Source organism: Euprymna scolopes, chromosome 41 (genome assembly GCF_053919585.1).
Source record: "Euprymna scolopes isolate OS-2025 chromosome 41, ASM5391958v1, whole genome shotgun sequence".
In the NCBI taxonomy this organism is placed as follows: Eukaryota; Metazoa; Mollusca; class Cephalopoda; order Sepiida; family Sepiolidae; genus Euprymna; species Euprymna scolopes.
The window spans coordinates 12,287,250-12,311,878 of NC_136522.1; the positions used below are offsets into that span (position 1 = coordinate 12,287,250).

Below are 24,629 nucleotides of genomic sequence, written 5' to 3' on the forward strand. Positions count from 1 at the left end.
TGCGTGTGTTTGTGTGTGAGTGTGTGTGTGTGTGAATGTGTGTGCGAGTGAGTACATGTGTGAGTGTGTGTGAGAGTGGGTGTGTGCGTGTGTGTGTCTTAGTACAGTTGATTGATATGAAAAGTCTACTTTTTCTCAAAAAACAACTTCTTAATATACTCAGTCGTGGATATGCGAGCGACTACATGATGATTAATAAATTCGCATATTCATGTGGACAACGAGCGTTAATGACGTATTCATTTTTTTTGTAGTTTCTTATTATATCCTTTGTTTCATTTCATTTACGCTGAATTCCATTTATACATAGTTTCTGCAGTCTACATAATTGCGTAGAATGTTGGATTAAAATATTCTAGCACACGAGTATATATATATATATATATATATATATATATATATATATATATATATATATATATATTATATACATATAATTATTGTTTTACTATAATAATAAACTACTTACAGATACTAGTGTTTCAGCCTTTCGGGAATCTTCAGTGCAGGGTGTCACGATGAACACCAGTCGACAGATTCGAAGTCGGCAACACAGGCCATCTCTGGCTCGATTAGCAAATACCGTATCCATTCGGTTACCATTAACCGCGTTGAATTTAAACATTTTAATTTTAAATGTTCTTTACGTCAGTCAAACAGTGATTTAATCGTTATACGATGATTTATGCATAAGAGCTAAATTGGCCGACTTTATTTCAACTGAAAGTGCTCAACGATAAGAAGCGAATTTCTGAAAGGGGCTATCATAATTATTTTTTTTTACTATAATAATTAAATAATTAAATATATATATATATATATATATATATATATATATATATATATATATATATACACACATTTCTATATGTGTATATATAGACATATATACATATATACATATATATTGCAATTTTCTTACTTTATGGATTCTCTCTCTCTCTCTCTCTCTCTCTTTATATATATATATATATATATATATATATATAGTCATGTACATACAATACTGTTTCGCTGTTTCACAGCTCATCAGTGCGGCTACACAAGCAACTACCTCAAGCCAGGATCGAAACCCGACCGCTCAAACGACAGTCGGAGCTTCTAACTGTTGCGCTATTCGGCTGCTGCTATAAGTGACATTGTCTATGTGTGGTCGAAAAATCTCTACCAAACCCCACTCTGGATATTTGGTCTGCACATTTAAATTTTGAGTCATGGAATATGTGAACCTGTAGTATACTTACAATTTGCTTTTAGCCGGTAAAAATTGCTGCTAAAGGTGTCAAAGTAAAAAAAAAAAAATAGTTCACCTTGGAAGGCGTAGTCGACTAAACCTGTTTACATGTACACATCTACAATTATAGATTAAACAACGTTTTTTGTTGTTGTTGTTTTTAACTATGTATAAGCGTTTGGGTCTGGTTCATAGGCGAAGGAATGAGACTGGAGAGTTGTATGTTTTGGTTTCGATTCTAGCTAATGGCTGCAAAGTAATATGTTTTTTTTTGTTTTTTTTAAACTTTTGATATCAATATTATATATTGCGTAAAATATAATAACTACTAGTAAATTGGCTCTTAATTATATGTAAGAAATCTGCATCACTTAATTAATATTTATGTATATTTTACGACTGGGCAATGCCAACCGCCCTTGCAAGTTGTAAGGTAAATTCCATGAATAAATAAAAACTGATGGCTAATAATAAAAATATGATATTTGAATTTTTATTCATTTTATATATTTTTTTGTTAAATTCCATATTTTAACACCGTAGTACATTTAACGTACGTACGCGTGTCACGGTTTCCAGATTATGAATTATTCGATCGGGAGATCCTATTTATTAAAAAGGACAATAGAAGGTGATAACTAGGGCTAGAACATAATTAACCAAGCTCTAGTCCATCACCTTACAGATGCTAAACTTCTGACCGACCAACAATACGTATTTAGGCGAGCCCGTTCCACAGCAGGCATCCTAACTGTAATCTCTGAACGTATATACCATTCGCTGGACAAAGTAGGTTCAAGAGAGTCGCCAACATGATAGGTCCTGAACTGTCATCTAAGCTTCAACCTCTGTCCCATCGACGAAATATTGTATCCCTTTGCCTGTTCTACTAGTACTTTAACGTTGAATGCTCTGACGAACTGCAAGCACTCGTACCCCCTCAACGTAAATACCCCCAACAAACCCGACAAGCAGCTAAATCACACCCCTTCACAGTAGAGATCCCTAGATGTAAGAGAGACTTCTACTCCAGTAGTTTCTTCCTCAGAACCGCTAGACTTTGAGATTCCCCTCAGGGTTCCTGCTTCCCCAACTGTACTGACATGCAGAAATTCAAGTGTAACGTGAACCGATATCTTGCTGCCCAACTCCCCACATAGTACCCCTGTATATTATGTCCCTGACAGTAACCCCTACATCAAAGTGACAATGTGCCTTGTTTGGGGTGAAAATGTATTTAAAAAAAAGAAGAACAGCATATTCTTTTCATTGTTTTGACTCTCGAGTGTGTATCCGTTGGTATCTTATCTGCTTTTATATAGAGTGGTGTGGTTCTCGTTTGATTAACTGTGTCTAACCGTGTCTGATATATACTGTAGAGTCAAAACAATGAAAGAATATGCTGTTGTCATAGCCCTAGTGATAACATACTACGAACATTAAATTAGTATATAGTTACACTAATTATATATTCGTAGTGTGGTATCACTTTCTATCCTGATTTTTAATAAATAGGATCTCCCGATCACCGGAGACGCAGTATAAAAAAAATAAGAAAAATCATGTTGCTTTTGGGCCGTACGTGAAACTAAAATATAATTTATTGGTCTTCTGGCTAGGATTCAAGAGTAGTAACTGTTCTGTCTAAACATAGCATAATGATAGCGTGCGGTTTCTGTTTATGCTGGGAGTCCATACAATGAAAATATGTCACAGACTCCATTAAGGATATTGGAGCTAAACCGTAATAACCATATATATATTCTGCCACTACATAACCAAATTACTTAGATAAATACTTTTACAGCTTTAACAAAAGAGCTACAATAATATCGCGGAGTCTCCATTCACGCTGAACGTCTACAGAATGCCTTAATGAACGTTTACGAAGCTGATGTAGTTGATGTCAGAAGATTTAGGAGATGAGTTCGTCGATGTCAGAGTGGCGACAGAAATGAGAGTGACAAAACGCGCTCCGGATACCCATGCACAGCCGAGCCCCCATCGCCAGCAAAAGTGCATTGACAATGGCAGTGACTATGTGTAAAGATTAATTCTGAAGCACAAAAGGTCGATGGTTACTAGCGGGTAGGGCGGGCGCCTGGCATTGCCCGGATGTAAAATACGCTTTAATTTGATGTTTTCAATTGTCCTGATTAATTATAGAGTTGTGATTTTCAAAAAAAAAAATAAATAAAAAAAAAAAAAATAAATGAATAAATAAAATAAAAAAAATAGGTGCCATCAGCTAGAATCGAAAGTGTGCCATTCAGAGTTAGTTGCGTTACCACTGTACCAACGACACGCATATGAACTGATTAAAATAAAAACAAATTAAAAATAAACTAAGATGAATGTACAAAGTACATAACGATTTTTTTTTTTTTTAATTTTAACCCATTTTGGACCCTTTTAAAACTATTTTAACCGGCTACAGACCAATAAAAGAACGGTCCGTAAAGTAACGAATCATTTGAGACCCCTAGCGCCGCTCAACGACTTTTAGTTTCGGAGGAGATAGAGTGTGAAAATATAGAGACAGACAGACATATAGCATTTTATATATTAGATAAAGGATGTTGCTGTGGTATTTCCACAGGTTCTACTAGTCAAGATTTTTTTTCTTTTTACATAGGAATCACCACTTACAAAGGCCAAGAACGATGAGGGTTAAAGAGTGTAGAGTAGAAATTGGACAATATAGTAATCGATAGTAATGGAAATTCGGTAAATTTGTTAACTTACACGGAACAGCTCATCAAGAACTTGTTTACATTAGACTTGAAGACAACCATATTTCAGTCAGCTGGAAAAGCAGGAAAACGGAAGACAATTCTATTGGCGTGCAGTTCTAAGAAAGACGCTTTGTTCATAGAATCTACATTTAGGTTTAGGCACAGATAAAGAGTGTGGGATATTATTGATCGTGGCTTTTGCTAGACGAGTGTTTCTTGTGAACGTTTAGCATGGGGGAACCATATATTGGAGCTCAGCCGAGCACTTGCCATGAAAATAACGATAAAGCAGATAAATATTTTTTTATAATAAGCCTATAACTTTTTTTTTTCACTGCGACTTCATTGAATCAGCGTTTGGCACATTTCAGCGTTTTTTGTAAAAACAAATTTCCGATAAGACCAGAAGTCTTATTTTACATAAATGCTTTTATAATAAGATACAAAAAAATTAATAGAGAAATAATTTACTGAAAATTTAGTTTACAAGAGGCGATCTAAAAGTAACGTCTGCTATTTTTTCAATCCATCCGAATGAATCAAACGTCATCGCAAACTATTTTACAAATTATTTTACATAAATCACATAATTTTATTTTTATTTATAATTATTTTATTTATAATTATTTTACATAAATTAGATAAAGTTTACAAATTATTTTACATAAATTACATAATTTTATTTTTATTTATAATTATTTTATTTATAATTATTTTACATAAATTACATAAATTTTGCAAATTATTTTACATAAATTACATAATTTTATTTTTATTTATAATTATTTTATTTATAATTATTTTACATAAATTACATAAATTTTACAAATTATTTTACATAAATGCTTTTTATTATAATAATTTTATAAAAAAATGCATACATTTTTTTTATAATAATTTCATTTTTATTTATAATTATTTTATTTTATTTTTATTTATAATTATTTTGCATAAATTAGATAAATTTTACAAATTATTTTCCATAAATGCTTTTTATTATAATAATTTTGTAAAAATTTTAATTTCATAAAAAAATGTTATAACCATTTTTTACAATCAATTAATTTTTATTTATAATTATTTTATTTTATTTATTTTATTTTATTTTTATTTATAATCATTTTACATAAATTACATAAAATTTAAAAATTATTTTACATAAATGTTTTTCTTTCATAAGATACAAGAAAATTGATAAAGAAATAATTTGCTGAACATTTAGTTTACAAGAGGTAATCTAAAAGTAACGTCTACTATTTTTTAATCCATAAATCAAACGTCATTACAAAGTTTCAACTTTCTGTTGCAGATATTGACGGTGGGAGACGCTAAGAAATCAACCCCTGTCATAGACGTGAGACAGAAAGAGAAATGCGTTATTGAAGTCCTCCATACAGAAAAAAAATTGAACCGATCAACATTGATTGGCGCTGGCTGAAGGTTTACGAAGCCGACGCAATTAATGTCAACTGAGTTAGGAGATGAGTTCGTCGATGTTAGAATGGCGACAGATATACGAGTGATAAAACGTGCCCCGAACACCCATGCACAGACGAGCCAAAAGTGCATTAACAATGGCAGTGATTATGTATAAATATAAATTCTGAAGCACAAAAGTTCGATGGTTTTTATCGTACCACTCCCGTCTTCATAGCTCTTCGATATTTTTTTAATTAAAAGTGTGAAAATTAAAATAAAGATGGAATTCACCAGGTGAAAGTCGGAGGGGGGTCGGGTTATATACATATATGCATTTTGTTTTTTTTATCAACCAGGATCTAAATTAATGTTTTGTTCATTTATTATTATATTAACTATGATTGGGGCTACATTATAAAATCCTTTTCTTTGTTTGATGGTATTAATGTTTGAAATTAAAGCAGATTCAATAAGTCTCCGTTTTGCTCTATCTGGGATGGATTTAAAGATTTTTGCACGTCCAAAGCCGACCCCCCTCCACACACACTAGATATAAATTCTCTTTTCATCATTAAATTTTTTCTCTCCAGAACAGAAAGAAAACTGAACTTCTCCTCTTTCGCATGTGATATATGACCGTCTTCCTGTACATTCTCGCCTAGAAATCCTGATGATGCCCCCTGAAATAGGGACGAAACGTTGATTTTATTTTTGTTTTTACTCTTTTAGGTTTTTCCTTTTTATTCACATAACGTCTAAAGCATCGTTTATATCTTGCTTTATTTTATGCACATATATATGCATATATATATATATATATATATATATATATATATAAATGACCTTTTCTTTGTGTGCATTCCGATCGGCCTCTACCAAAACTACTTTGTCATATTTTGGTCTACAGACTTGAAACTTGTAATGTAGGGGATTCAGACGTATAGAACAAATTCAATTTGGTTTCAGCCGGTAAATATAGTTGCTAAAGAGTCAATACTCGAGAATTGGAACTTGACAGGTAAAAGCCGACTTTCAGTTAATCGTATTGTTGTTGTATTTTTTGCTTAAGCCGGAAAATATCAATTTTGTTCTTAGATGGTTTGTATTTTTCTATTTTTTCTTTTAGCGGGAAAAATACGAACTTTATAGATATCTTTTTTTTTTTTTATTTTATGTTAGTTTTAGCCGGAAAATACCAACTTCGTAATTATTTTTGTAGTTTTTTGTTTGTTTTAGCCGAAAAAAACCCAACTTTGTAGCTATTTGTTTTGTAGCTGGTTTTAGTTCTAGCCAGCCATGAAAACATACAAAAATACACACAGACAACTGTCCTTTATAATATAGGTGAGCCTTTGTTTAGTTTGGATAATGTTGCTGTTGTCTAGTTTTATAGAAAAGAAGTTAATGATGGCAAGAGAAAAAAAAACATTATTTTTAAAACCGTCAAAATAGATTTATTTGATTTGAACCAGTTTTGTTTTGATGACGATCGCTTGTTTCATAGTCGAGGCTGTTCTACCCAAAATCGATTTCACAGTAAAGGCGTGCACGTATTAACGTTCACAAGACGAGATGTTCGATTGCCTTTTTTTCTTCTTTTTTTAACCGACGAGAACATATAACTACTTATCTCAATAATAACTTCGATCATGACGTTTATGGAAATATTTCGTTAAGGGAACAGCGGACAGCTACACTCGAGCAAAGTAACATTTATTTGGTTAAAGTGCGAACGAGAATTGGGGAAATAAAACCGCTCTTTATAAAAGCAGACCGAGTAGAGCAAGATTTATTACACATCGTAAATACAACAGTCTTTTATTATTCAAAAAAAAATTGTATTAGGTTGGTGCAAAAATAATGTCGTGCTTTATATATAAATTGAACTTTAAAAACGACATTATATTTGCATACCATAATATATGTAGTTATGTAGTAGAGATTTAGAAGGCTATCACAATGCGAGGAATGAGATATAGTCGTTGTTGATGAGAGAAGACGAAACCAAGTGGAGATTTACAAATCAATAAGTACACACATATATGTCTATATATACATATATTTATTCAATTGTATTAAGTATAAATGTCTTACTTGTTGTGTCTGTGACAATATTCATAATATATTTCGGGAAAAATTCCCCATTTCAGATAGTGGATGTTACAGTTCGATTCAGAGCATATCTCATTCCTCATATTGTGATAGCCTTCTAAATCTCTACTACATAACTATCCCACACAATGATTCAAGCAAACTACATATCAATATATAGTTATGTATATATCTATTATATATATATAAGTGAACGTGTCTGTGTGTGTGTATCTGTACATTTTCCAACGCAATAACTCTGTTAATTTTCAGTCTACAGATTCGAAATTTGACATGCAGGGTACTGAGATCTGCGAAAATCTATGTGATCGGTTTTTGGCCAGAAATTTGGCTGTTAAGGGGTTAAAGTTCAACGATTTGACCTTTGAGAACTCTATCAAACTCCTCCGACAATTTTGGGTATGATTTTTTAGTGCTATAATTAGAATACCATCAGGGCCGGTTGCTTTACTGGAATCAAGGTTTTCATTAGCCTGGCAACATCAAGTACAGATATTTGTATATCACATAGCGTGTTTTCTGATACAGGAGGAAATATTGGGGGTTGGCGGCCTTAGTCGCATAGGTTAGAATTAGCTACAAAGTTCTTGACAAAGGATTTGGCTTTGTCTGATTCTGACGAGATTACCTCAGGTCCATTGATAATAGTTGGGATAGAGCACACGCTTCTGTTCAGGATTTTGCTTGCTATTTGCCAAAACTGGTGAGAACCAAGTCGCCGCTCAGCTACTTTGGACTTAACGAACTGAGCATACAACTCTCTTGCGTTCTTTATTACTTTTTTACAGAGGTTTCTAGCAGTCCTGAAAGCGGTTTTATTCTCAGTACATCTACTGAGTTGGAAGCAATGGAAAAAGTGATTTCTGTGCGCAATGGAAGCAGCACATTCTGGAGAGAACTAAAGCTGGCTATTAGGTTTTTGCTGGAACTTTTATAGGGTATGAAACGGTCTATACCTACAATTAACCATTCCGTCAGGTCTAATACAATAGGGGACACATCCTTTTTAAACATGGAACGCAGAGGTAGATCTGATAGAAATGTACGGAAGCTATCCCAGTCAGCTATAGAGTACTAATATACTGTACGATAGCGAGGTACATCTGAGGACTTATTACATTTTATTTTTATCTTAACTGATAAAACAGAGCGGTCGAAAAATCCAACTGAAGACAGAACGGAAGCTAAACACAGTTCAGGTCAAGTTTTGAGAAAAAGGTCTAGGAGACGTGCATACTGGCCGTCAGTATCGGGTTCACGGGTGGGTCCATGAACTATCTGAGTGATTTCATAAAAAATGGAGAAATCATGACAGAACATCCCTTCATCATCGGTCTTGTTTTTGTGAGTTAACCATTCCACGTTGTGAATATTGAAGTCTCCACAGACATGAATATTAGCTGAAGGATAAGCAGATAGGGCGTGGTCAATTTTCTGAGATATGCTTTTAAAGATAGTAACTTCGCTGTTGTGGGGGGGATAGAGAGCAACTATAAATGCAGTAGTTTGAGCAAGTGCAGCCCAAAAGCAAATATATGGTGAGTTAGGATCTTCTGTGGTGATGTCTTTACCACAGGGAAAGCCATCTTTAATATAAGCACATATTCCATGCTCATGGCGATCTTGGGGGTCAGATTTGGAAATTAAACTAGAGTATCCTTTAATTACGAACTCATTTAGAATGTCCAAATTCCAGTTTCGAGAAAATATGCCTGGTTTAGTCTCCTGTAATTGGGTTTCAACCTCTGGAAGGTTAGAACATAGACCCCTGATGTTCGAGTAGGAGACATGGTAGTGGGAGTCTACGTTAGAAGTTGGACATCCGGGTTTAATCGTGTATTCTTACTTTAAACTTTTTATGAATGGAGTTTTATGGTTTGTGGACTAGATCGACAGATTTGCTTGGAGCAGGACAGAGACGGAAAGTAAGAGAGAAATAGAAATAAATAAATATGTTTTTTGTAGCACATGAAAAGGTAAAGCCGTAACAATTACCCACTAGTATGGCATCGAGAGGCCCCACCAGAGACTATTGCATGGTCCAGAATCCATTCACCAAATGGCAATACACTAGCCCTAGTACTGTGCACCTGCTGATTCGTTTTTGGATAACTGTTTTCAATCTGTGTATAGTAACCCCCCCTTACACACATATTAATTAAAAACTCACATTTTTTAATACAATAAAAAAGAAAAACCGCGTTTCAACGTTTTAGTAACTTTCGGCTTAATCCACTGAATGTTGGTCGAGCCCAAGCCATGATTGATTGTAACTCCCGAGGATCCGGATCCAATTCTGCAAGAGAACCATTTTTCTTTCATTTTCGCCTTTTTTTTTATTTTTTGGAGTGGATTGCTGTACTAAGAATATAAGACACATGCATTTTCTCTTTTTATTAGAATTTTCCATGACACGAAATTACGCCACAGCAACGCGTGGGAGAGTACAACTAGCATATATATATATATATATATATATATATATATATATATATATATATATATATATATAAATATATACATATAAATATATACGTATAAATATATATATATAAATATATATATATATAAATATATATAAATATATATATAAACATATAAATATATATACATAAATATATATACATATATATATAAATATATATACATATATATATAAATATATATACATATATATAAATATATATATAAATATATATACATATATACAAATATTTTTTTTCCTTTGGGAAATTAAGTTTAGTCCTTAATTCTTTCAAATACAATCGAAAATTTGTCGGAAACCTACAAAAAATTATGATAAATCGGCTTTCAAAAATAGGTCTCCCTATTCTTATTCGTTTATTTTTGCCCGTACCTAAAAAAATGGATATTAGCAGCAAATCGACCATTGTGGAACATCTTTTTACTATTCAGGAAATTAAAAGATTCAATTAGATTCCTATTTCAGTCACCTAAATTATTTAGGGTTAAATGAGTTCAGGAATTTATATCCAAACCTTAATATATTTCTTAAGTAAAAAAAAATAACATTAATACACTAAGTTAGGTAACATTTGCATAGAATGCTCTGCTTTACGGTTGTAGTAAAAATGGAACGGAAATTTGAATTTCGTTCCCTTTTAAATTCAGTACATTTTTACATTACGTCCAACTGCTCGTTCACATTCGACATGTCAACTTTTATAGGTTTTCGGGTATGCTGACAAGGTTAAGGGTGTCTATTCCGAAAGACGTTCTTAACATGGGGAGAATTGGCGTGTCTATTCCGAGAGCTGTTCTTAGCATGTGTAGATTGGAGTGTTTATTCGTTGTAAACGTACCCGACAACCTTTAAATGTCCACATTTCCAATGTGAACGGTAAGTTGGACTTATGTAAAAAATAAGAAAAACATATATTAAACTGGCATTTTTCGTTTAAAAATGGAATTATTTCCCTTTCGTTAATAACTGTTTTTTTTTGTTTTTGTTTTTTTAAATATTTTGTGTTTTATATATATAACGTACAATTGTTGAATGCTATTCTTTTGATTATATTCGTTTGGGGGGCACAATTTAAAAAAAGATTACACCGGAGCGAAATTAAAGTTTCCGTTCCATTTTTACAACAACCATAAAACAGCGCATACTCAGCAAGTTTTATTGTAAGTTATAAACATCTAGATCTACTTACATTATATTAGACACCGAGCGACCCACCAAAAATCTTGTAGCTAAGTGTTAAATCTGCTTTAAATATTGAAAAAAAAGAAAGAAAAATAGAACCTCTCCCAAACATAATGGCATTAATTTGGTTTCGTCCTTCCCTTGAGTGTTTCCAAATGAGGAGGATTTACTAGGCTTTGTAGTACTTATCCAAATTTTTTGATTGTTGAATTTTTTGCATTTTAGTTAAATTTCTTAGTTTTCAATCGCTGATTGCCCACTCAAAAAATAGAACAACAGACAAAATTAAAAAGAATGGTACTCATGTAGAATTTAACACTCCTCCCCGATTTCAATTATGGTAAGGGTTCGATCGGCAATCACCGGATTCACCCAGGCGTTGTTCAAATGTTGAAACACTAAATCAACATTTTATTTATATGTTTGAATTATTAATTAATGATGGGTTTATTTTTTCTGTTTATTTTCTTAACATCTTTTGACAAACAATAAATTGTACATTCTCTTGAAAAAAGAAAACCAAACTTTTCTCTACTTTCACCTAACTATTTATAGTGTTCATATAAAACATTAATGTGTTCTTTTCATAATAAAAATCCCGTTTTCAAAATGAAACGTTTACTGCCAAATTTCTTTTTAAAAAAACGTGCAAGTTTCCTGCAAACAAAAAAAAATTAACTAAAAAATTTATGGTAAGAAATTAATCTTTTTTTTTGGGGGGGAGAGACAATTTTATTGATAATAAAAGTAAATAAACAATAAAAAAATTCAATTTTTCCTGAGGAATGTGTTCCATTTAAACAAACTGAGCCAAAGCAACGCATGGCCGGGTAGAGCATACATTTATAAATTAATATATATATATATATATATATATATAAATATATATATATAAATATATAAACATATATAAATATATATATAAATACATATATAAATAAATATATACAAATATATATATATGCAAATATATATATATAAATATATATATAAATATGCATATGAAATATTTATATAAAATATATATATATGAATATATATAATTATATATAAATATATATATATATATATATAATTATATATAAATATATATAGAAATATACATATATAAATATATATAATTATATAGAAATATATATAGAAATATACATATATAAATATATATATAGAAATATATATATACATATATATAAATATATATATATAAATATATATATATACATATATATTAATATATATATAAATATATATATATACATATAAATATAAATATAAATATATACATAAATATATAAATATATATATATATATATATATATATATATATATGTTAACATACATGTATATATTTATATATATATATATATCAAAATATGTGTATACTTATACATATATATATATGTGTGTGTATTAATATATACATAGGTATATATTAATATATATAGGTATATATTTATCTCTCCCTCTCTCTCCCTCTCTCTCTCTCTCTCTCTATATATATATATATATATATATATATATTAAAGTTATTAAGTTAGATCCATGTCCAAGGAACCTATATCTAACATTTCAACATTGTTGGAGGAGTTTGGTAGAACTCTAAAAGTTAAATCGTTGAACTTTGACCCCTTAACATAAGCTGATTTCGCAAAAGTCTTCAATTTTAAAACAGAATTTAACTATATATAGATGAAAAGAGAAAACCTTAACTAAAATTTTGTAAATAGAAAACGGGGATCATATATATTTATATATAATGTTAAATGAATTCGGAATGAATTATATATCCTTTGTTCCATGGGTGGAGGTTAGAACTGCCGACTATCTACACGACTATATATATATATATATATATATATATATATATATATATATATATATATATATATAAAATAAAAATTACAATTAAATTTACCAAAATGATCCAAGATGGTAAAATTAAAGTATATTATAAATATTAAAGAATTAATATTTATAAAATTATCTCAGCAAGATAAAAAAAGCTCGATAAAACCAAATAGGAAATAGAGCTTATAATATGAGCAAATAGTTAATAAAATATGTTAAAAAACACTTTGAAATGATTTAAAAATATTTAATCTGAAAAGGAAACACTAGATAGATGGATAGTGTTTCCTTTTCAGATAAAATATGTTTTAACTCATTTCAAAGTGTTTTTTAACATATTTCCTTAACTGTTTGCTCATATATATATATATATATATATATATATATATATATATATATATATATATATATATATATATTAGACATTAAGAGGAGATTATAGATAGATATATATATTCCCGTTCACATACACCTTTCACGATAAAGATAGAACCCAGAATTAGATAGAATTGAGCAATTGCATCGACAACGGACAACGCACTTGGGTCTGGCATTGTCCGTTGTCGATGCAATTGCTCTAATTCTGGGTTCTATCTTTATCGTGAAAGGTGTATGTGAACGGGTATATATATATATATATATATATATATATATATATATATACCAGATTTTAAATAGCGATAAACACTCATTTGGTTTTTGACGTCGTTCGCCTTGAAGATATCGATTTACGATCTTGTGGGCTGAAAAGTATTCTTTTGAGGGTCTCGATTCGAAGAAACTTGGTTCGTAGTTCTTTTAAAAAAGCATTTTTGTTATTATTTTAATTTGATTTCTTTCCCTTTTGTTCCTGGAGAATTTTCTAGTCGTTCAATTATTTCAAACGGAAGATGCAGAATAGTTTCCATTCTCTTTTTGAAAAAAAAAAAGAAGCCTTATCTGATTTTTTTAATGAAGCTCTCGGGGTTATTTTGTTGACTTTAACTCTGCGGTTGCGTAGGTTGAAAAGAGAGTGTTGAATGATTTTCTGATTGTCCGATTAATAAACCGACATCTTTCGTTATAGAGGCGATGAGAGCTATCTGTCGGTATGGCCAATTAATGGCAAAATTAAAAACGAGGAATTCAGAAGCAAAACGAGGGACAAAGAAAAGAAGGATATAACGAAAAAAAAAAAATAGAATCGAAGAAAAACGTGACGCAACCAGAAACAAAATGGCGGTCAAAGGGAGATGAGAGTTTTATATTTGAAAAAGAAATTTAATAAGAAAATAAATAACAATAAAAGCAGAAAATAAGAAAAATATTGGGTGGGGTTGTAAGACTTTGTTTGAAAAAACTATATGTTAAAATTATTGTCGATGACTTAATGTCTATCTCAATAAAAAAAACATCGTTTCCGAAACGATCGTACAATTTATTGGCTTTGTTGTGTTCCTTCTTATGAAACAGATTTTTAATTTTTAATTTTAATTATAAATTATCAATCATCTTACTAAATATTAAAATAGCTCTAGGATATATATGCCTATTGAGCTTTATATATATCTGCATTACAACGAGCACTATTTTTTCTTGTATCTTAATTACATTAGTGATTTTACTATCACATTAAAATACACACACACTTTGCTCTTAAGACTACTGTCCTAATCCCCTTTATATATATATATATATATATATATATATATATATATATATATATATATATATATATATATATATTAGCAATTCAGTCCTGCTTTGCCCGGGCCATGTGTACTTGTCATAACTTTCCCAATGTGTGAATACCCTTTATGTAAAATTTTAAGTGTATACACCAGAATTTTTCTGAGTAATTTGGTAGAGACCGCAGAGGTAATCTTTTAAAACTTTGGCCCCAATTTTGACTCATTAACATTTATTGTTTTGGTATCAAATCAAAATAATAAGTTTGGCCCATGTGTACGTTACCTACATCTAAAATTTCAAGTTTTTAGACCCAAAGTTGGCGGAGGAGTTCGGTGGAGTCTGCAAAGGTCATCTCTTTCACCTGTGACCTTTTGGAAGCGAAAATTTCGCCCCAACACTGATTAAACTTCTTGTCCGTATGTCTGAATACCCGTTATATAAAATTTCGGATTTTTAAACCCGAAAATAGCTGAGTAGTTTTCAAGAGACCGCAAAAGTAAAATCTTTTGAATTTTGACCGCATGATAGCTCAAATTTTCGACCCACACCGATTAAAAAGCTTGCCCTATCTCTGAATTCCCTCTATGGAAAATTTCAAATGTTTAGACCGAAAATTAACTGAGTAATTTGCTAGAGACAGCAGAGGTCAAATGTTTTAAAACTTGACCCCAATCCTGACCTCTAAACATTCATTGTTTGGGACTCAAATCAAATGCCCAAATAATCTACATTTAAATTTTCAAGTGTTTAGATCCAAAATTGGCGGAGTAGTTTGGTAGAGTCCTCAACGGTCAAATCGTTGAACTTTGCTCACTTGACAGGCGAATCTTTGGCCAAACACTGACTAAAAAGATTTTCTCAAATTTCAATACCCCTTATGTCAAATCTCGAGTCTGTAGACTGAAAATTGACAGAGTAGTTTGGTAGGGAAATGTACAGACGCAGACAGACACACACACAGACAATTTCACTTTTATTGATGTATAGATATAGTGTATCACTAAAGTGAGTACACCCATTTACATGTCTCTTCAAAGGACAACACTGACGAACAAGCACTTTTATAACGAAAAAGCGCCAATTGGAATAGTTCATGATAAACCAAAAAGATTAACAACACAGGTAGCAATTCTAAATTGTTAAGTGGAATCTGCCTTGCTCTCCAACTTGGACACTGATGAAACAACCAAAATCACTACTTTGCGAAGAGTGTGATATTAAACATGAGGTTGAACGAAACTAGGGCTATGACAACAGCATATTCTTTTCATTGTTCGCGTCTTTTACCAGAAAAATCTATGTGAAACTCCTATAAACCAATGTACTCATTTTTCTTAATCTATATATCAACACCTTAATACCTTTTACGTACGTACGTGTGTCACGGTTTTCAAGATTATATATTAATCGATCAGGAGATCCTATTTATTTAAAAGGAGGATAGACGGTGAGAACTAGGGCTAGGACGACAGCATATTCTTTTCATTGTCTTGACTCTTGAGTGTGTATCCGTTGGTATCTTATATGCTTTTATATACAACTAGCGGGGGATACCCGGCGTGGCCCGAGTGTTTGTAGGTGTGTGTGTGTGTGTGTGTGGGTTGGGGGGGTGGAGTGATCAAAACGACCCTGTTTAAAAAAGAAAAAAACGTTGGCCGGGTGTTTGGAGGAGTAAAAGGAAAAAGGTTTAAGTACGAAAGTAGACTTGAACCCCAACCTTTGACGTGGAGGTGGAAACGAAATGGGGAAAAACCCTGGGACCTAACCATCTTGGCCACGAGAGAAGATGAATGAAAAGCATCTTAATTTAAGGTTTATGAAATGAAATAAACAGGTCCGAGAAACTTAAGTCGCGTGATGTTTGACCTTGAAGCATAACGCGACTGCAAGCCAGTTTTCGCTTGTTTTATACTGAAAAGCGAAAGATACACGGGACGCTCTAAAAATCTGGAAAAAATAACAGTTGAAAGTCGGACAAATTAAATAGATAGGCGACTCCCGTTCGTAACACTTAGATATTATTATTTAGACGTGATATAAAAAGTTTTAAGAAGGAATGAGCCGAGCAAGAAATCCAGCGGAAAAGCCTTTTACAGACATACACAAAAAGCGAACATACATACATACATACATACATACATTTTCTCTGTTATATTTGTAGATGATGTGGTTCTCGGTTGATTAACTGTGTCTAACTGTGTCGGATATATACTAGAGAGTCAAAACAGGATTTGGTGAAAAAAAAGTACGAAAAAAAATAACAATCGAACGAGCGTCAAAGTGTTAGGATGGCGGGCAAATCTATCGTTCGTAAAGGACACGTGTCATATCGTGTACGTGTGAATATCCAAGTGAGTAAGTAAATAAATAAATAAATAAATGAATAAATGAATAATAATAATAATAATAATAATAATAATAATAATAATAATAATAATAATAATAATAATAATAATACACACATTGTCTACCATGCATCTGCCCTCCCAGTACGGCTAGAACAAATGAGATTCTATCCTCGCGAGCTCGCTAAAAGCTATGCAAATATGTCGCGTTCGATTGAAGAGTCACAGGTCATCCATATTTGTCGTTTCATTTCAGCATGGCCGTCATCGTTGAGTGCGTCACCTCGGCGTCCATTTTTTTTTTTTTTTTTTTTTACTATTGCTTTACCACGCTCTACTAAACGTGAAAGAGAAGAAATGGACCTGCGACGGGTTGGACTATTAGATCCGAAAGATGGCACAGGAACGGCGGGCTGATGGCGGTAAGTGGGTTTTAAATTGGGATTGGAAGTGGAGGGAAAGCGAAAGGTGTTGTGGGGAGAAAACGTCGGAGATTTTGCATGGCTTACTGGGAAAATAGAAAAGCAAGGTAAACTCCGGATTCGTACTGGTGTGGGATGTTGTTATTATTGGTGACAAAGGAATAGAACAAAGGAAAGAGAAAGAAATAGACAGGAACGGGAAATGTAATATATATATATATATATATATATATATATATATATATATATATATATATATATATATGTGTGTGTGTGTGTGTGTGTGTGTGTGTGTGTGTGTCCGGAAAACAACGTATTCCACATCGCAACTTAAAAACCGGATGCTATGGCCACCATATCTTGAAATCTCGAAGTTATACTGTGTGTGTATATTATTATTATTATTATTATTATTATTATTATTATTATTATTATTATCGTAATAGGCGTTTTCACACAGGTTAACATCAAATATTTCCTTTTTTTTAAATAGGCATCACCACTTATTAAAGCCAAGAGGCCACTCGAGTATAAGTATTAAAGAGTATGAAGTAGAAATTGGACAATATAGTATTCGTTTATAATGGAAATTCGGTAAATTTATTAACTTATATGGAACGGTTCATAAAAATTTGTTTACGTTAGACTTGAAGACAACCATATTGTAGTCAGCTGGAAAGCAGGAAAACGGAAAGATAATTCCATAGGCGTGCAGTTCTAAGAAAGAAGCTTTGTTCATGGAATCTACGTTTAGGTTTAGGCACAGATAAAGAGTGTGGGAAATTAGTGATAGTGTTTTCTGCTAGACGGGTGTTTCTTGTGAAAGTCTGGCGACGGAGGACCATAGATTGGAGCCCATCCGAGCACTTGCCATGAAAATAACGATAAAGCAGAGACAAACTCGCAACATCTCTTCTGTGTGAAAGAGGTTGAATGGAAAGAGAAAAGGACATCCCCCACGAGGCTACGAAGTTTATTTTGAACTCTATCAAGGCAGGATAAGTCCTTTCTAGCAGCTCCTGTCCAGATGTGGCACCAGTACTCCATCCCTGGACGTACCTTGCTCTTATATAGATAGAGAATTGCATCAGCAGTGAGATATCTACTGTATCGATAGAAAGATCCCACCATTTTTCCAGCGATCTTGGCAACGGATTTAATGTATGTGTTCCATTTAAGATCAGGAGTAAAGGTCAAGCCCAGAAGCTTTCAAAACACATAGGTCTCCACAAGACGAGGCCCATTCGTTTAAATTGATGCCAGATGGTGATCAGAGCGTTGATGATGTAAAGATAAAAGCTTGGTTTTAGATGCATTAAAAGTAACAGGCCACCTCTTTCTCTCATTGTACCATTTGCTCAAGATCAGAGGAGAGAGAATCAGAGAGAACTTGGTCGTTTACGGTCTTAGATGTGCTACCATAGATAGTAGTGTCATCAGCATAAATGTCTATGACTTATGTAAGGATGTGATGTGGAAGATCATTAATGTAGATCAGAAAAAGAGTTGGGCCCAGGATGGACCCCTGAGGGACTCCAGCATTAATACTGAGAGCTTCTGATTTCTGCCCATCAACCACTACTCTTATGAACTTAGAGAGAAATGATTTAATAATTGAGAAGACATTTCCAGCTATACCGTAGCTGGAGATCTTGTGAAGTAAACCTTGATGCCATACTCTACCAAAGGCCTTTGATATGTCAAGAGTAATTGCCCTAGAAAGGTAACCTCCGTCGAGAGATTCGCTAATCCTGTATAATTGTAATAACATCTGCTGTAGATCTAGCAGAACGGAAACCATATTGCGTGTCACTAAGCAGGTTTTTTTTTGTGAGATGGTTGATTAATTATTTCTCTATTTAACACAGATTCCAGCAACTTACTCATGACGCACAGGAGACTTATTGGCCTGTACTGAGAGGGAGATGAGCGATCACCTGAATTCTTAAATACTGGGCATACTGATGAGATTTTCCAGCGTGATGGGAAGCAATTCTCATTAAGACAACGTTTAAACAGTTTTGTAAGTATGGTTGAAGTTTTTGAGTACTATAATTGGAATACCGTCAGGACCGGCTGCTTACTGGAATCAAGGTTTTTGATTAGCTTTTGAGAACAACTTGTGCTGCTCCCTGGAGTCTGAGTGAAAACAAGTCTTTGGATGGCAACAAGCCTCTCCGATGTCCCGGTCCTCTTTGCACTCATCCAGCAGAGGTCTAGTTCGTGCTTTCTCCCCTCGGTATCTCCATCCTCCTTGACCCTCATTTATTTGGGGTGGTGCCTATTTATAGTGACATTCGCAGAAAAAAAATATTATTATTATTATTTGTACAAATTAAGGGTTTTCACACGAGACACCTTCAAAACTTTATCTCGATCAACAATCTGTAGTTTCCCTAGAATCTGGGTGACAGGAAATCTTATTATTATTTTGCAATTTATGATTAGTATTTATTATTAATATTATTATTAGTATGTATAATTATTTATTACTTTAATTTATGATTATTATTGTTTATTATTAATATTATTAGTAGTATATATTATTATTATAATTTATTATTTTTTATTTATTATTAATCTTATTATTAGTAGTATATAACATTATTTATTATTCATGATTATTATTTGTTTCTATTATTAATTATTATTATTATTATTTATCCTTAATGCCATTATTATTATTATTATTTATTTATTTATTTATTTATTTATTTTAATACTAATGGAATTGTCGCCCTAGAAAAGACGACATGATTCCATTTCCGTTTTATGAAAACCGATTTCCTGTTTTTGTTGCAGATCGTCCACTAGTTGGCCAGTTGGGTACAAATCTAAAGAACGATAGGAACCTTCTATCATGTATAAAAGTGACACAATGTTCAATGAGCGAGATCGGATATGCTCCGCTGTACAAATCATGCTCTCTACCGATCCAGGTTATGACAACAGGGCCATTTCCAACACCTTCAAATTGAAAACCCGAAAGGGTCAACGAAGTTTCCAGCCACGGTTAAGGTCTTTGGTGTGGTTTCCAGAGAGGGTCACATCATGCCACCTCGCATCTTTTAAGTCTGTCTTTGCCGTTGTGTCCGTCGCCAAACCGGAATTGGCGAAGGTTTAAATTAAGTCTAGTCAATCAAAAATAGGGGATGACTTTCGAAAATACCACTGAAAAAAGCGACCCCTGCCTGTAGAAAAGTACCTAGTTGAGGATGAAGGAATCAGTGTTTTGGGCCAATTTTTCGATATTTGTCGTCCGAAAGGTCAAGCTTCAATATGATACTGATGCCATGAAAATCCATCGCCTCTGTCGAATGTTTTAGGCATACATACATACATACATACATACATACATACATACATGTTGATGGTGATTGCAACGTCTTGTCAGACGAGTGCCACTCCCTCAGACATTTAAAATCTATGAGCCAAAATGTCTGAGGGAGTATCTATACAAATATGATGTTACAGAGTCTTAGCTTTGTACGCCAGCTAAGTCTCTCTGTCGGTTCAAAATGTTGGGATCCAGCAACAAGCAAGAGCAAGATAGCCAGCAACAAGTTAAACTGCAGACCAGCTTAATGCGGGTACTGGTCTTCCGCTTTAGGTTTTTTAAATCAGAGATTTGCTTCTCCTAGAAAGGTTGCCTTCAGCATGGCTTACGGGAGCCCTCTCCACCCCAACACACATATACACACACACACACACAAATATACATGGTGCTAGTTGGCCGTTGACCCAGAAAAAGAGTTCATTCGCCCTTTGGACGGTCTTGTTTTTAATCCTTCAGGGAGACTAGCCGCCCTCCTCACCAAACAAGTCTGGTGGGGGAACCAGTTTAGTCGCCGGTGACCCGACCATGAGGCATGTAGTACTGGGTTACATGGTACCAGTAGCATATGACATGACCTGACATACATACATACATACTACATACATACATACATACATACATACATACATAAACAGACAGGTGAGATTTATATTTATAGTAATAATAATAAAAAGATTGTAACACTTGCTACGTTGTACAGTACGCTATCAGAGTTTGGTACTGCATATAAATATATACAGAATATTCGATTATCACGGTTTTTTATGGATTTATGGTGAAATTCCACGATATTAATATATTAAAAAAACGTGAAGTAGCGAATCCGTGATAACCGAACCGTGAAGTATCTCAAGAAAAAAACAATAAAATTCAATAGAGCCAGTAAACACTTACTTGTGCATGTTCTGATGTGTCTTGGTAAATGGTTCCGACTCGTTTCCACTTGAACTTCCGAAGTAAAGCCAGTCGAGCAGGGTTGAAATCACTGTCGCTTGGCACGGTGCGGTAGAAATTCTCGTATTCTTTGCGATCCGAGAGCAGAGGGTTCGTGTCAGCGTAGGACAACTGAAAATAACAAGAAGCGGAAAGCATATTATTATTTGGCGTATCAGTGTGACATTATCGATAAAAAGAAATAGAAATCTTTTCCTTCTCAATTACCGATTGCCATCACGAATAGAACTCTGCTTCACATTCAGACTTCCCAGAAAGGAAGAAGCGCTCTGGAGGCCTCTTTAGTTTTATTTTTTGTTGCCATACTTTAAATATTATTACGGCGTTTCCAAGATTCGATGCTATGCCTATAAAGTTTTAATTGTTATCATGCACTTGTTTCCCCGAGAAACAATACACCGGCAGCGCTCTGGAGGCCTCTTTACTTATATTTTTTGCCGCCATACTTAAAATATTATTACTACGTTCAAAAGATTCGATGCTTGCAGTAGCGCTAAGTATACTTATTCAGTTTTAAATGTTGTCAATTCACTTGTTTCACCGGGAAACAATACATCGATGTGCTCTGGAGGCCTCTTTACTTATATTTTTTGCCGCCATACTTAAATTATTATTACTGCGTTCCCAAAAATTAATGTTTTCGGTAGCCTCTTTATGCTAAAAAATGGCCGGGCAACGCAAAAAGACGTTAATTTATTTATTGCGGACTATTATCTTCATCCTTTTTTTGTTTTTAGTTGCTATTTTTCAAACGTTTCGGCCAAGTATTCCTTTGGGGTTCCTCAGATGGTTACCGCGACGGGATAGGAACTCCGAATCTCCTAATCGCATCCTTGGCAATTACTGCCTTCCATAGTTGTTGTCGTCTTACTGCGTTTTGGCCAATTAAGCCTGCGGTCGGCTTTGGGTAGGATTGAAACCGCTATCTTCAGACAATGCTCGCCTATTATTCTCCTCTTTTTAACAAATGCGGATAATAGTCCGCAATAAATAAATAAATAAATAAATAAATAATACTCATCTCAATAAACATTCCAATTAATTAAATAAAACACCATTTGGTTCCGACCCGACAATGGAAGACCAGATAACAAATAAACGTGGATTTATAAGACCAAAAAAAAATCAAACTTTGATCGCTCTTCGGGGCCCGTAGTGCAGTGAATAGAGACATTAATAGACCCTGTCATTGTTTTATCGTTATTTCCACGGCAAGTGCTCGTCTGAGCTCCAATCTCTGGTCTCCAGCGCCAATCTTTCACGATAAACACCCGTCTAGCTGAAACCACTGTCAATAATTTTCCCCACTTTTTATCTGTCGCAAAGTCAAAACGTAGATTCCATGAACAAAGATACTTTACTAGAAGTGTACGCCTGTGGAACGCTCTTCCGTTTACCTGTTTCTCACCTGACTACAACTTGGATGTCTTCAAGTCCAACATAAACAAATTCATGATGAACCGCCCCCTTAAGTAAGACACTTTATCAAATCTCCAATACGATCGATTTCTACGATACTATCTCATTGATTACTGTACACGCAATACCCTATTGACCACCATTTAAAAAAAAAATAAAAGACGTCTACGGTTCCAAGTGAGAATTGTCTGAAGATAGTGGTTTCAATCCCAAAACCCGCCAAAGGCTTAGTTTGCTAAAATGTGGTGAGACGACAACAACTATGGATGAAGGTCAGAAGAATAGTTGGCCGGACGCCGTGAAACAAGATGAGGATAACAGTCCGTAATAAATAAATGAATAAATAATAATAACCACCTTGATAAGCATTGCAATTAATTAAATAATATATGCCGAAAGAAATGTTGGTCGATGATTATTATGACCAATATTAATATTTGTACAAATAGAATGTCAGAAATAATGGCTTCATAACGAAATATATGTGTACAGATAAAACTATTTACATGAAAAATGTTTGGTAATTGTGCATAAAACGAGACACTAACTTTAAAACATGCCAGTAGCTGGCGCTTGCGTCTGTAAATTTATGTATGAAAGCACAAAATGGATACAATTTTCAAATATTTTCCTTTTTTTTTCACCCCCATTACAATAAACTTTTTAATCAATTATTTTTTAATCGCATATTTTTTTCAAATAATTATGTTTAATTAACTTAATATGTTATATTTGTTTTGAAAATATTTAGATATTTTTAAATATATTTATTTACAGAAACATGCAAAAACAATGAATGTGTAAAATTTTTAAGTTTTAGCAGTTTTTAAAAAGATGAATGTGCAACAGAAAATAGTTTGACAGTTTTAAAAATGTGAATATTTCAAATATCTTAAAAAAACATTAAATTCAAACAACATAATAAGTTCGAATAACGTAAGTGATATTGCCGAAACATTTTTAATCGGTGACGAGCGCAATAGATTGCGCTAGTTTAAAGAAAGTATATTTAAACAAAGTATATTTAAATGCATTATATTAAAATAACGTATATTTAATTAAATTATATTTAAATAAAGTATATTTAAATAAATTATATTTTAATAAAGTATATTTACATAAAGTATATTTACATAAAGTATATTTAAATAAAGTATACTTAAATAAATTATATTTAAATAAAGTATATTTAAATAAATTATATTTACATAAATTATATTAAAATAAATTATATTTAAATAAAGTATATTAAAATACAGTATATTCAAATAAATTATATTTAAATAAAGTATATTTAAATAAATTATATTTAAATAAATTATATTTAAATAAAGTGTATTAAAATAAATTATATTTAAATAAAGTATATGTAAATAAAGTATATTTAAATAAATTATATTCAAATTAAGTGTATTAAAATAAATAATATTTAAATAAAGTATATGTAAATAAAGTATATTTAAATA

General features: G+C 32.6%; 1 protein-coding gene across 1 annotated transcript in view; it reads right to left on the reverse strand.

Moving 5' to 3' along the window:
- Positions 1-24,629, reverse strand: part of LOC145266352 (gamma-aminobutyric acid type B receptor subunit 2-like) — a 1,041,657-nt gene that overhangs the window by 850,452 nt on the left and 166,576 nt on the right. The window contains exon 2 of the mRNA XM_080121967.1: positions 21,685-21,855. Within this exon, the coding sequence (XP_079978093.1) occupies positions 21,685-21,855 (171 nt within the window). The remainder of the gene's footprint in view (positions 1-21,684; positions 21,856-24,629) is intronic.